The 14,925-nt window shown below is 34.7% G+C and overlaps 1 protein-coding gene across 5 annotated transcripts in view; it reads left to right on the top strand.

Annotated features, from left to right (window-relative positions):
* Positions 1-14,925, top strand: part of PFKP (phosphofructokinase, platelet) — a 50,028-nt gene that overhangs the window by 11,561 nt on the left and 23,542 nt on the right. For all 5 annotated transcript variants that reach the window (XM_065666756.1, XM_065666752.1, XM_065666753.1 and 2 more), the window contains 10 exons: positions 4,760-4,837; positions 6,233-6,422; positions 8,963-9,128; positions 9,925-9,969; positions 10,070-10,178; positions 10,590-10,685; positions 11,862-11,954; positions 12,320-12,445; positions 13,105-13,169; positions 13,850-13,919. In XM_065666756.1, the coding sequence (XP_065522828.1) occupies positions 4,760-4,837; positions 6,233-6,422; positions 8,963-9,128; positions 9,925-9,969; positions 10,070-10,178; positions 10,590-10,685; positions 11,862-11,954; positions 12,320-12,445; positions 13,105-13,169; positions 13,850-13,919 (1,038 nt within the window). The remainder of the gene's footprint in view (positions 1-4,759; positions 4,838-6,232; positions 6,423-8,962; positions 9,129-9,924; positions 9,970-10,069; positions 10,179-10,589; positions 10,686-11,861; positions 11,955-12,319; positions 12,446-13,104; positions 13,170-13,849; positions 13,920-14,925) is intronic.

The following is a 14,925-nucleotide window of genomic DNA, read 5'->3' as shown; positions in this document are numbered from 1 at the left end:
GTTGTCATACGCTCTTTTTCTCCTGTAACTTTCTCTGTCATTTTTTTGTACTGTAAACCCATCTGTCTTCTACAGTTGTGGCTAAAACTAGCTCCATATTCTAAAATGATAAATCTATTTTTCTTTTGTTTCCTAACTCCGTTTTGCTTTGTTTTGTAATAAGAGAGTGCCAAGATAAATAAATCATAATTTGCAATAAACTAGATAGAAGTAATTTTATTGCCTTTTATAAGATGGGTTTACCAAAGCCTGGAGAAAGAAATGGTCAGAAATTGGAACTGGATAATATTTTGATTGCCAAAAGAAAAACAAAACAAAGCCACATGTCAAAATTAAAAGGATAAAATAATTTATATAAACACTATAAATCATTACAGTCATATACAATTTATATAGTTTCTATAAAAACTATACTTTTACATAAATTAAAAATTACTATAAAATTGAACTCATGTATCTTAATTTAGTGAAATTAGCAGATTTAAAAATTTTGCTATTTATTTGTGGAAACAGTGCTTACTCTTGCCCTTGTTTCATATTTTAATCATGTTATCATCTTTCAGTGTATAAACAGTTTGTAGTCACCCTGACTGACTAGCATCGCAGCACAGTATTCCTCAAATCTTTCTCAATCGGAATCAAAATTTGAATTCCATGTACTTAATTTCACTCATGCTGTGAATATCTAAGAAGTGGAAATACATGTAAAAATACCAGGCTGTGCTAGGAGGTTAGTTTAATTTTTTTCAGTAGCAGAAGTGACTTGGTGTTTGTGTTTTTTTCTTTTTAATTGAGAATGAAAAGAAAAAATGACGCCTTTCTTTTATAGCAATCCATTTTAGAAACTGCAGTCCTAAGTATTTATACCCTACACTTTTTCTGGGATTGAAGCACATAGGTCCCAGTGGATGCATGCTCTTACTACTAAGCTATGTAACTTTTAGATTCTCCATCTTGATTAAGAGTCTTTTTCTCAAGAGGCCAGCATTAGAAATGCAATGGTATGGCAGTCATGAATGTCTGTGAGGAAGACTTCATCTTTTATGTGACGGTTTGTGCACTCAGTGATGCTAGTATTTTATGTTGTCAAGCAATAGCTAAAAAAGCTCAGTAAGTAAATTTAACTGTTAAAGCCCCAAATGTCCTGCATATATCATACCAGAAGGCGAATTGTTCTTCTTGGAAAGGTTTAGCGTTAAACCTGGAAGCAAGGTTTGCTGTCTTTGCCCCTCTCTCCCAGAGTTACAGTGTATATATGTATGTACCCTGTGAACATACCACCTGCAGAGATTTCCTCTTCTTCATCTTTTGAATATTCAGATTTGGGTAGAGGAAGGAATAAGCATAAAATGGAGTTGATCCTCACATACAGTGCTTGCTGTGTTTTGAACAGTTTACTTTCTTCAAGTCTGGCCCCATAATTTTAGTATCTTAGTATCCACGCTGCTATTTTTAGAATGTAAATTGACTAGTTCACACCCTCTTTTTATTAAGATGTGTGTTCATATCTGCTAGTAATTTTCAGTTGCTAGACAACTGTGAGTGTTGAACTATTTGATAAATAGAGCTGTTCTAATTCTATGGCTTTCCTCTCTTTTAATACTATGAAAGAACAGTGTGGAAATTCTAGCTACATTGTACATATTTAGTTGACACACACTGCTTGGAAAACAGAACTGTTAGGAAAAGCTAATGTAGCAGTTAAAATAGATCAAGTCTGTTCCAAAGGCTACCTGTCCTTACCTTCTTGTGAAAGGCATTGGTAATATACCCCCTAGTCTCGCTTCTCTTCACAGAGAAAGTAGAACGAATGTGAACTCCTGACCAGAATGCACGAGTTCTTTCTACTTTAAAGATGCATGGTGCAGGAGTTGGTCATAGCTTGTTCTTAGCCTAGCTATTAAGTATATAAATAATCCTATAGCCAGTTTCAAATAGTAGTTTATCCATTTGCTTTTCCTTGTTGTTAGGCTTGTTAATAAAATACGAATTAGAAATTTTCATCTATGAGTCTCATGATATGTAGGTAATTATTTGTATATTTCCTGTATATAATACTTTCTTGAACACATTTTCTTAATTTTTCCTTTCAAATAAAAACAAAAGGTGAATGGCTGGAGCAAATAAATATGTGAGCTATATATGTTTTTGTCAGCTTGTAGTGCAGTTTACTGTAGCTAGTGTTACAAACTGTTATGATGCAACATCAAAAGGAGCGTGACCAGCAGGTCGAAGGAGGTGATCCGGCCCCTCTACTCAGCTCTTGTGAGACCTCCCCTGGAGTATTGTGTGCAGTTCTGATGTCCTCAACATAAAAAGGACATGGAACTGTTGGAACAAGTCCAGAGGAGGGCCACAAGGATGATCAGGGGCACCTCCTGTATGAAGATAGGCTGAGAAAGTTGGGGCTGTTCAGCCTGGAGAAGAGAAGGCTGCGTGGGGACCTCATAGCAGCCTTCCAGTATCTGAACGGGGCCTATAGGGATGCTGGGGAGGGACCCTTCATTAGGGACTGTAGTGACAGGACAAGGGGTAACAGGTTAAAACTTAAACAGGGGAAGTTTAGATTGGATATAAGGAAGAAATTCTTTCCTGTGAGGGTGGTGAGGCACTGGAATGGGTTGCCCAGGGAGGTTGTGAGTGCTCCATCCCTGGCAGTGTTCAAGGCCAGGTTGGATGAAGCCTTGAGTGGGATGGTTTAGTGTGAGGTGTCCCTGTCCATAGCAGGGGGGTTGGAACTAGATGATCTTGAGGTTCTTTCCAACCCTAACTATTCTATGCTGTTCTTTCAGGATTTGTTGCCTATGGATCTTTGTGTTATTGTAGTTGCTAATAGGAACACCAATAGAAAAAGCTTTCAATTCATTGCTGGGTGATATAGGGAATACTGGATGCTTTGCTTTAAAAATCTCCAACAAAACAGCAAGACTGTGATAAGTGAACTTGGTAATTTATTAACGTTCATCCAGCACAGTTGGATTCACTGGAGTGTTTCTGTCTGAAGATCTTCACATTTTATCAGGGAAAATGATTTTATTTTATTTTTTGACTTGATATGTAGGTCAAGCATTCTCTTTTCTCTAACTTACTCTGATTTTGAAGGAGTTATACAAATGTCTTGGCTTCAAGTCATTGTGTGTATACATTAGTATACAAGACTTTGTGTACACTAGATACATATCAAAGTTATCTCAAGAGCATAAAAATATTAAAAAGATTTATAAATGACAGAAATTAGAGACAGGTCATTTTCCATCTAGGTGTGTCTTTACTATTACTTGATCATCTTGTATGTAATTTCATTAGTCAAGTCTCACTGAGCAGAAACTTTAATGCTTTCCCCTTGAAATCTGTACTAGAATCCTAAAAAGCTTAATTTGAGTAACTCGTACGTTCCCTGAGTCCACATTATTTCTTATCTTGCCATGCTAGTGAGGGACTTCAAGTATGATACAGTATTCATTTAATATATATGGCTTTTTAAGCCAATGTAGGCTTAGTACATTCCCAAGTTACTGCTTACTGGATAAAATCTACATATACTCTGGATTGTGCCAAAGTAGGGGTCTCCAGTCTATAATGTCAGTTTTTCTGTCTTCTAAACTCCCTTCTGTTTCTAGTTCCAGCTGATATATTCTTGAGAACCCTAAAACTAAATATGTACAGTCTTGCAAGAACTGAAGAAAGGTTAACTAACTGTTCCTCAGCATTATTACCTGTGTATACACATAATCTAAAAATGGAGACATAAACTTTGTCATGTTTATTTTTCTTTAGTGGTTTCTTGTTTGTTTTCTTTAACCTCACATGTTGGGTTATTTCCGCATGGATTTAAATAAATGTCAAACAGTTGAATGGTAACTCCAGTTTTATTCTGGTTTCTCTATCACTTAGGTTTTTCCAGGTTAGAACTTTGCTGTTTTTTTTTTTGTTTGTTTGTTTTTTTTTGAATCAGTGTTTTCAATACCGCCTAATGGAAAAGAATCAGTAATTGTCAGTATCTTTCTGCTAGTGTTTATAGTGTTTATGCAGAGGGTTAATAAAGTCAGGCATAACAAAGCCCCTCAGCTGCTCACTGGACAGTTTTCTGTCTTTCAGCTAAGTGTAGTGCTTTCCATGTTACAACATGCACTGGTTTCTGAAGACTATTTGAGATAAGGTATTAAGGAATTCTTAAATGCATCACTAAAATTGTATTTTTCTACTAAATTTCTCTCAGTGATCTCTTGTGTAACTTCATTGGAAATAAAGAAAAATCATGTGACCTGATTTCTTCTTCTTTTATGAAAAATATTTAGTTGTCTCACTTTGTTTTGCTTATTACCTACCTTGGGGGGAAAAAAGTGTATGAAGTGTTACATAGGTAAATTTTTCCTAAGATTGTGACCTCAGGCTGAAGTTGTGTTTTTAGGGAGCACATTTTATAATGCTTTTCAAAGTTCGTCCATCTTTGTAGTTTTTCAGAAATGACTGTTTATTTATAAGAAAGGAGAAATCCAATGTCATTCTAGTGTAAAATATTAACTTTATCTTCAAGTTTTCTTTGGAAACAATCATTTAGGAAAAGGGTTTGGGTTTCCCCCCCTCCCCCCACAATGTGATACCTGCTTGAATGTTGTTGCATTTAAATTGAGTAATATTTTATTCAGTGGATTTAATTACTTAAAATTGCATTAAAATATACAATGTGAGTATTACTGCAGTGGAAATGTTACACAATTTTTCAAATCAGACTTCTGAAATACTTTTTCTCTTTCAGGGTTACCAGGGAATGGTTGATGGAGGTGATAATATTGTAGAAGTTTCATGGGAAAGTGTTTCAAGTATCTTGCAAGTGGTAAGTGTTAGGGGGTAGGACCCAAACCCTCGCTCTTACAACAGGGAACCAAAATTCTAGATCCAGGCAACCACTGTAATTATGGATTTGAATTCTGTGATGACTGAGTGACCAGCATATACCACTTTTAGGCAGAGCCTGAATTCTACAGTATGGATATTTGACACTTTCTAAAGAGCTTTATGTGGTCTTTTATTTGGTGCACAGAAATAATCTTGAAAACCTTTGTGCTAGATTTTAAATAGTACGCATCATTAGCCTCCTGCAGCCATACTCACAAGCTTGTATTTAATAAAAAAGACGTTATAGGGCCAAAGTATGAAACAGCTGTTTTGTAAGGTAAGTGTTTTATTACGAAACCCTGTTGGCTTTCTGTGTTAAGTGGATTTAGAATTATAGTAATGCATGTAGTAGCAGTACAGTTTTCCAGAGCTCAGATAATACCAGTGACTTAGTACATTTATATTACAGTGTTCTGCAAGGTGGCCATTTGACTCTTCCTTGCATTTTACTTCAGCATGGTAATATTGTTACCTCTTTCAGAGCAGATGCTTGGCAAAGAGGCCTTACTGCTTGCCAGGCTTTCTGAAACTACCTCCAGGTGAAGCGTGGGTTTCTTTGGAGCTTTCTGTGAACCTAGTATAATAAACATGAAACAGTTAGCAGAGAGAAAAATAAGGGAAAAATAGACTTTTCCTGAGACTTGTCTGAACAACATAAATGTAGAAGATGTGTAAATAACTTATTTTCAGCAAGGTGCTCAGCAATTTTCAGTGATAGGGTGATTCAGTCTTTTTTGAAAATAAAACTTTATTTCTGGGAGAAATTCTTTAAATCACATTAAAAATTACGGCAGATAATTAATAAACCAGGAAATTTAGCATTACTCTGATCTGTAAGGTACTAAATGTTGATGCAGTTCTTCCCACAACTCTGCGGAATGACAGATACTAATTTTGAGAAGGATGTGCCTTTTCTGTTATTGGTCATATATCTTATAATATTTTGGGAAAAAATATCACACTTTGAAGCAAATTCACCTAATACTGAACTACTTAGTATCATATCACTTTTACTGTTATCATCACATATAAGTAACAATTAGATCATTTATTAGCATGCTACTGAAATTAATCCCATATAATTTAACATTTTCCTTCAAGAGTAGCTCTTTATCAGTCAGAGTGTTTTCTCCCTTTTCCCTAATATGTATATCTGCTCCTGAGAACATGATTTCCCACAGGTTTGATAATTCTTTGGTTTTCATTACTTGTTACTCACTTTAAAATTGGAGATTGAGGTTATGCTTCAAAATAAACCATGCATCATTAATACATCTTGAAAACATTAAGATACTGGATTATAAATTAAGACTGTTATACTCCCTTTTTCTAGGGAGGTACAGTTATTGGTAGTGCACGCTGCAAATCCTTTCGTACCCGGGAGGGCCGCCTGCAGGCAGCCTACAACTTGGTTCAGAGAGGAATCACTAATCTTTGCGTTATTGGTGGAGACGGTAGCTTAACTGGTGCCAATCTGTTCCGTGAAGAGTGGAGTGGGCTTCTGGAAGAACTGGCACAGAAAGGTAAGTTTGCATTTAGACGCTATAGAGTTCTAGTCCAATTTCCAAGGAAGTTATATACCTTAACTATACATATGAAAACTATATCCAGATCTTAAACTCAAAATCAGATGCATACATTCTAGGAAATTGTATGGTTCTTCATAAAGCAATAATTTTTATTTCTGCACATCCTCTCTTACATACCGTAAAAGTTCAAAAAGGCCAAATAAGTTACTGGGCAACAGTCTGTATGGCTTTTTCCCCCTTCATTATGAATCATTTTCAGGGTCTGAACTTCGAACGTTTTGCTTGAAAAGCCTTTTGCCCTCATATCCAAACTCAGATGGTAGTTCCTTTTCTTCAAATGGCCACACACGTGGTTGTTACTATATTATGATTCCTGACTGTATGACACTGTTTAAGATCAGAATGTAAGTGGCTGTTGGTAAAAGTGCATCCCACCTAGTAGTTGTCTTTGATAGCATCCAAGAGCATGTATAGGGAAGAGTAAAAGAATAGGACAAGCATAAATAATGCTGTGTTGATGCTATATGTTATTCATAATTTATAAATACTCTTGATAGGTTCCATCCATTTCTGTCTTCGGAGCTTCCTGAACCAGATGCTGTTAGCAGTCCTTAATGAATTTCTCTTCCATGAATGTATACAGTCTCCCTGAAAGCATACAGATTGTTGCTGAAAACATTGTGTGACAAGGAGTTCAACTTCATTGAATGATGAAGATTTTGAAGAATCTTCTCCTGTTTATTTTGATCCTTCTGGCTTCTAATATCATTCGATGTGCTATAATTTTTGTGCTAGAGCAAACAGTGATGATCAATCCTGATTCCTTTCTGCATGCCACTTGAGACTTTACAGCTGTCTTATTTTCCCTTCAGCATCTCTTTTTCTAGATGGAAGTCCTAGTTTGCTTAGTTGTTCCTTATATGTAAGTTCTATACCTTTGATCATCTTTGTTGCCCTTCTCTGAACCTTTTCCAGTTCTACCATGTCCTTTTTGAGGTGGGGAGGACCACAACTGCACCCAGTATTCAAGATGAGGGCAAACCATGGATCTACACAGTAGTATAATGATCTTTGTTTTGTTCTCTGTTATTTTCCTAATATTTTCTAATATTTTGATTTTTTGACTGCTGTTGAGCATTGAAGCTGATTTATTAATGAAAACAGCGTTATTATATTATTATGCTGAAAATAGCATTATTTTGTTTGTGCTGTTAGGGTACATTTTTCATGTGCATTAGTTTACATTTGTCTACAGTGAATTCCATCTGATATTTAGTGCTCACTGTGTCTTGCCAGTCTTCTTCATTTCTTCTCAGACACACCATACCTTTAGAATGCAAATAATTCGGTTTGATCAGTAAACTTTGGCACCTTACTGCTCGTTCCCTTTTCTAGGTTATTGCTGAGTATATTGAACAGCACAGATCCCTGTAGAACTCCATTGGTTACCTTTCTCAGATACAAGAACTTGCATTTGCTACTGCTCTGTTATCTTTTACCCTCTTTCACATTATTTATTCTATCAAAAGCCTTCTCTCTTATGCTGTAGCTACTTAGTTTCCTCAAAATCCTTTGGTGACAGATGTTGTCAATGGCTTTTTGGAAACCTAAGTAGAATATGTCAACCAGATATCCCTTATTCATGTGATTATTAAGTCACCTTTGGAACTCTAGAAAAGGTTTGTAATGCATGGTATACATTCATAGAAAACATTTTGATTATTCTTCAGAATGCTGCATATATCTTTATGGACATAAGTTATATTTTTTCATTGTGTTTTCTGTTATTTTCTGTAGTATAGACATTAAATACACCGATATAGTTCTTGAATCTCATATTAAAGTATTGGCATTATATTTACTACCATCCCATCCACAGATACTAAGGTAGTTTTAAGCACTTAAGCAGCTAAGGTATTTCATCCTTGAGATCCTTTAAATCTCTTGGATGATTCAGCATTTTCACTGATGTCTTGAGTGACTAAGACTTAGAAGAGGAGCTTTTCTATTGTATTTGCTTATTAATCATGAAATCAGAGCCTTTCAGTGTTGCAGAAGAGATGTCTTCAAAAGTTTAATGCTGGGTTTTGATTGTTTACCAATGCCCATAATCACATCCAGTTTGCATCCTTTTACTTCTTTATTACCTGTCATACACTGAGACTACAATTTGAATGCTATTGTTTAAGTCCAAACCATCAATTTTAAGGTTGGTTGCAAAACTTGATAATCTGCTGACATTTTGGAATGGACTGAAAAGCTCTTGTTTCCTTCCTTACTGTAAGGAGTTCTATGCGGGATTCTTTTGTTTGGTTGTTTGATTGGCTTTTGTTTGTAGTTTTGACTAACCTTGTTACTTAAAATATCCAAACACAATTTTATGTTTGGATATGTTTAATTTACAAAAGTAGAGCATCCAAGCAATATGTCTAAAAGTTGTTTGTGTTTTTTTGGTTCTTGTTGGGGTTTTGTTTGTTTGTTTGTTTGTTTGTTTTAATAATAGTCTCACAGCTCTTTCTCTGGATACTTTACAGGAAAAATTGATGAAGAGGCTGTTAAGAAGTATGCTTATCTTAACATCGTTGGAATGGTTGGATCCATAGACAATGACTTCTGTGGTACTGATATGACCATAGGTACTGACTCAGCCTTGCACAGAATCATTGAAGTTGTGGATGCCATCATGACCACTGCTCAAAGGTAAATCATTCATATTGTAGAAAACTGTAACAAATATGTTTACTGTAACAACTGTAACAAAAAATTGTTTATGCTTCAAATCTTAAAGTATCCTATTGCTGTACAATAGTTGGGGGATAAAAGTTAATCTTAAATAGAAGTCAGGTGACTAGCATTTGTAATATTTCTAGAGTGGAAATAACAGCTCTTTTAGCTGTATCTTTCAAATGTCTTGGTTTCTTTTTTCTTAGTAACTGCTTTTCTATCTTTCCTGTTGTGGCAGCACTTCAAGCATCTGGTTGTAGAGGTTTCATCAGCTTTAGGGTCATGCTTTGTTTTTCTAAGATGTTTTTAGAGAAAATAAAGGCACGCCTTTAGTAGTGCAAAGTAGCACTGGTTTGTATGTAAGCTTTCCCTCGGTAACATTGAAGAATTACATGATTTATATATATACACATTTTTTTCTTTTTTTTTTGGGGGGGTGGGGAGGGAGAGGAGTAATACAGGTATAATCATTACAGTTTTTAACTACGGGTCTGCATCATTTACATTGCCAGTAAATGTTCACCTCTTCTCTCCTAACTGCTCTTACATATTTTAGAATAAAATAGTCAGGAAAATGAATTATGTGTTGGAATATGCATACTTTTAATTAAATACATTGTTTAATGTGACCTTCTAATTTTGTTAATAAGTTCTGTGTTTGGTAAGTGTGGTAAACAGAGGCTGTTTCCTGATAACAGGTTCTGTTTTCAAGATTTTGGACTAAACTTTTGAACTGTAGTATTACAGTTCATTTGTTTTCTTAATTTTACAGCCACCAGAGGACATTTGTTCTGGAGGTTATGGGGAGACACTGTGGGTATGTATTATCTTCAGCAGTTTGTGTCTCATACAGATACAATTATGAAATATGAGATATTTGAACGATAGATGTCTAATCATCTGTTACGTTTTATTAGGTATCTAGCTCTTGTTAGTGCCTTAGCCTGTGGTGCAGATTGGGTATTTATTCCTGAATATCCACCAGAAGAAGGATGGGAAGATACAATGTGTGTTAAGCTTTCAGAGGTAATCTATTACTATATTTCGGATTTCATGGCATTTTTGCAGATGTTTGTTTGAAAACGGTGATTTAAAAATGTGATCAGGACTTTCAGCAAGCTTTTGCTTCTGGTGTCACAGATGGTGCTATTTGACCTTTATCAGTTCTTTTCCTGCATTTTGTGATAGTTTTGAAGAATTAGATGATCTACTCTAGGGATTACATAAAACTATTTCTAGAAAACAGCATGTGTACCTTTCCTCAATTTGATATAAGACACTTAGTCAGTGAAAAGACTTATATGAAGATAAAGTGTGTGAAAACTCTGAAAAATATTTCCTCAAATCGTAGCAGCTTGGTGTATAGCAATTGATTATAAAATTGTGCTGTAAATTTCAGTAGTTTTATTATATGGAGGTTCTTTTGTTTTATTACAGAATCGTGCACGAAAGAAAAGGTTAAATATTATTATTGTAGCTGAAGGAGCTATTGATTGCCATAACAAACCTATAACGTCAGAGAAGGTTAAGGATGTAAGTGTCAACAACCCTGTGATACACTGTCTTGCTCTTATGATGGAGCTTGTTACTGTTGATAACATTTCTGTAAAGTAAGTCTATTCCTGTAAAGTAGCTTATCACATAGTTTGCTGGTTGCATTTTATATTTATTCTTTATTATTTGAATCCATATCCCACTTAAAGGGGAATTATTTCAGTGGCTTTAGAACCTTTTCTCCATTAATTATTTCAGTTAATTAGAACCTTTTCTCTTTATAATGTAAGGCAATAGTCCAAAACACCTACTTCATGGGTGCCTTAACTGATAGTCTGAAATCACCTCAGATCAGTAATTATAATCCTATATTACTTTATGTTTCTTGTAAAATAGTGTTAATGGTCTGTGTCACAGTGAAATAATACTGACTACCTTAGGCAAAGTCTTGCCACTTTTTTCTAAATGGTTGCTTTGCCAAAAATTTCAGTGGCATTTAAGATTAAGAAAAGCTTTTGAGCTGAAATTATTCTCCTTTTCATAGCAAGGGTCCTTTAAGAAAAGATGTTGCAAACCAGTAATTGGCAAGAAGGATCTATGCCATTTTGATTTCACTGGGGGTTTATCTGTCCTGTGACTATGAGGTTTTGTTTTCCATAGCTGTCAGTTTATAATTTTTACTGCAAGTTTTAAAAGTCTTGTCAATTGAGGTTAAATCACCCACTAAAGTTTTACTCAGTCTTTTGGGATGTGCAATCTTACACGTAGATGAAACATGGAGTTAATCACACGCTGTAATTGCAGTTCTTTCAAGTATTCTAATTATAACACTTAGACCTGTTTTTGTAAGGGTGAGGACTGTGCATAATGGAGCCATTATAACTGTAGTTAAAGCATAGTAATCTAAGCCACTGTTCTGCCATTATTAAATAAAATGTTCCTTGGAAACTAAACCTGGAGTTTAGTCCTAGGTTAGGAATAAACTAAAACTTTAACTTCTTAAAGTTAACTTCTTAGTTAACTTTAAGAAGCTCAACTTAGAAGCTTAGAACTTAGAAGCTTAATTTCTGTGGTATTTTCATTTACTGTTGACACACTAACGTATAGTATATGTAGAATTTTATTATTCCAGTATCGCATAAAGCAGGGTAATGCTAAAGCATGCATATATGAAATAATGATGATAAACCAACTGTATTTTGAAATTCTTTGCAGCTTGTAGTTCAGCGGCTTGGATTTGACACACGAGTAACTATCTTGGGTCATGTGCAAAGAGGTGGAACCCCGTCAGCTTTTGACAGAATTTTGGTGAGTAAACCTAAAATACTTACTCATGACGCACCACATAGTGCAACTACATTTTGATTATTTATTTGGGGGTGGGGTGGTTCTTTAGCTGATAAACTTGACAAATCCAATTACTGTATTGCATGAACTGTTTGGATAGCTCAAATTCAGAATAGTGTAGCAAAGGAAACTATATTAAGATTAAGTAGCAAAGCTTCAAGAACAATTGTCCGTATTTAAGCGTATTAAACAGCCTGCGACATTTTCACCTACCAAGGAATAAATAGTTTCAGTTGGATTTACAGTGAAATCATGACAAGTTCTGTGATTGGAAGCCTTGTCCTTTCAAACACTTGCTTGAAAACTCAAACATTATGTATTTTCAGGCAAGTCGTATGGGTGTGGAAGCTGTGCTTGCCCTTTTAGAAGCAACTCCAGCTACCCCTGCTTGTGTTGTGTCCCTGTCTGGAAACCAGGCTGTCCGTCTGCCTTTGATGGAGTGTGTGCAGATGGTGAGTTTCTGGCAAAAAGCCAGTTTGCAGTTATTCATTAACTACAACAGACCACTGTGTACAATAATTGTCTGTTGTCATTAAAACACTGATGGGGAATATGTGCAGCACTTTCCCACATGTGGGAATAATGAACTTCATGTGTGTTTTCTATGTGTTATTATTTACTTGCAAACTACCAACAGACAAGAAATATGTTGGGGTTGTTTTTGTTTTTTTGTTGTGTGGTTTATTTTTTTGTTGGGCTTTTTGTTTGTTTGTTTTTTCTTTATTTCCTTTAAAATTTCATCTCAGATCTCTTTTTATTGCTATAACAAATTATTCAGATGCTTGCATCCATTTGCGTGTCATAAGTGACAGTTAGGTTTCTGCACTAAAACTGTTCATCTTAAATTGAAAAAAATAAAACACAAAAATAGATACATTGATTTTTATTTTTCTTCCCAGGAAGGCTTTAGGTGTCTGCTTCTACTTTGTTCTTCTCCTGTCCTCTGTAGTTTATGTTATAATAAAAGGTAGCTCATAAGTTTATGAAATGTTAATATTTATTTTTTCCCTTTAGAAAGTTAATTTCAAAATTATCTATTTACTGGAATACATTAAATAATTAACTTCCTGTGTTTTTTAAACACATTGACTAATCCACTTGTTTTTTCAAGACTCAAGAAGTCCAGAAAGCCATGGATGAGGGAAGATTTGTTGAGGCTGTTAGGCTTCGTGGAAGGTATGGCAAATAACTTGTATTGGTTTATTTACTCTAGAAAAGCTGAATTGCTTTGCTGTTCTGCTGGCGCTTAGCATTTTATTTTGAATTTAATATCCATATGCTTTTATGTATTTAAGAATGACAGAGAATACAGAAGAGTTGTTGAAATAGAATAACTTAAATTCTTATCTCCATAAAAACATGTAGAGTGAAGAAAATTAGTTCAGTACTGTGTCAGACTAGTCAGGCAGACTGATTCTAGGCTGACTAGTCACAAAGAAAAGAACTGCATGTTGTATGAGCTGGCTGGTAGCAACCATATGTCTGTTCAAGATTTTGAGGCCAATCCCATGCACTTATTTGTAAGTAGCTGGTAGTTTTCCAACAGTAATGTTGGAGGGAGACATTCTGCACTCATGTATCAACAGAGCCTTTTCTGTTTCAAGCAATTTGGTAATAAAATGCTTTATCACTGATCTATAAATATACTGGCCAGCTATATAGTTATTTTATGTTTTCTAACTATTTTGTATTTTCTCACTGTCTTACAGGATTGAGTATTTTCCAGTGTGTTCTCATTTCCAGTTTTTATGGCTTGCATTTGTCTTTGGTGCTAATGTAACATACGTGTTTTAAAGCATTTTTTTTAAATAGTTGAAAAAAATTACTATTTTCTTAATTTTGATTTATTTATTTAGGAGCTTTGAAAACAACCTTAACACCTACAAGTTACTGTCGCACAAAAAGCCAGATGCTGAGCTTCCAAAGGTAAGGATTTGTTTTGAGTGTACAGTGCTTTTGGGATATCGTAACAGATAACCTTTTTTCTTTTTCTTTCCCCATCATACTGCCTTAATTATCTCTTCAAGCCTATGACATAGCATGATGAATTTATGTATAAGCTCGGGCTGTTGAAGTTTTCTTGCATTTTGCTTATGTAGTTTGCAAGCATTCTGTTTCCTAAAATCCTACAGAGTGGCTAAACTTTCCAAAAGGTCAGTCATGTACAGTTTTAATTCTTCACTTATATTTTGCTCTCAGTATTGATTTCAAAGCTGTAAAAATAAAACAATATTAATGCCTTGCAGTGCCATTTTCATTTTTTGGTAATGGACTATGTTTTTATGTGTTGTAAATCAGCACTTACTGATGCCAGTATTGTATTAAATTATGCTAGCTAACTGTTTCTTAATCAAAGATAGTGGGCTGTGATTTACATGGAAATAAGCTTTCTATTTCATGGAATACTTTTTTTAGATTTCTATTTACATGAAATACAGAAGATCTGATTTCATGTTTTTCAATTAAAATTTAATCCAAAGATGCTTGCTATCTTTTTACACATAGTAGCACTCTTGGTTTGTATACCCTTACAGTGAACATTCAGGAATCATCTTTCTGTTGTATTTTTTTATTCTTAATGCAAGTATTGATATTTTTTTGCTCTGGGAAAGAATCTATGATCTGAATGATACAGGATTTATCAGTATAAAATGTTCTTAATTTGAACACTGAGAACTGTTGTGGTTTTAGTGTTGAGTCTCTTGTAAAAACACCAAAGTTTTTAATAGTATTTTGTAGCTAGATTGTGTGATTTTGGCTACTTGTGGTGTTCAGTCTTTAATGCTTACATCCATTTAGATGTAGTTGTTTTACCTACAGTACAATTAATAACAAAGCAGTATAAATGGGAGCTAAATGCGTAAGTAGGGAATACACATTATATATCAAAATATTTATTATTTCATGTTATGTTTTTAATACATCCTTCTCT

This window comes from Lathamus discolor, chromosome 2 (assembly GCF_037157495.1).
Source record: "Lathamus discolor isolate bLatDis1 chromosome 2, bLatDis1.hap1, whole genome shotgun sequence".
Taxonomy (NCBI): domain Eukaryota; kingdom Metazoa; phylum Chordata; class Aves; order Psittaciformes; family Psittacidae; genus Lathamus; species Lathamus discolor.
Note: the sequence above shows the minus strand (reverse complement) of the source record. Positions and strands in the feature narration are given on the sequence as shown.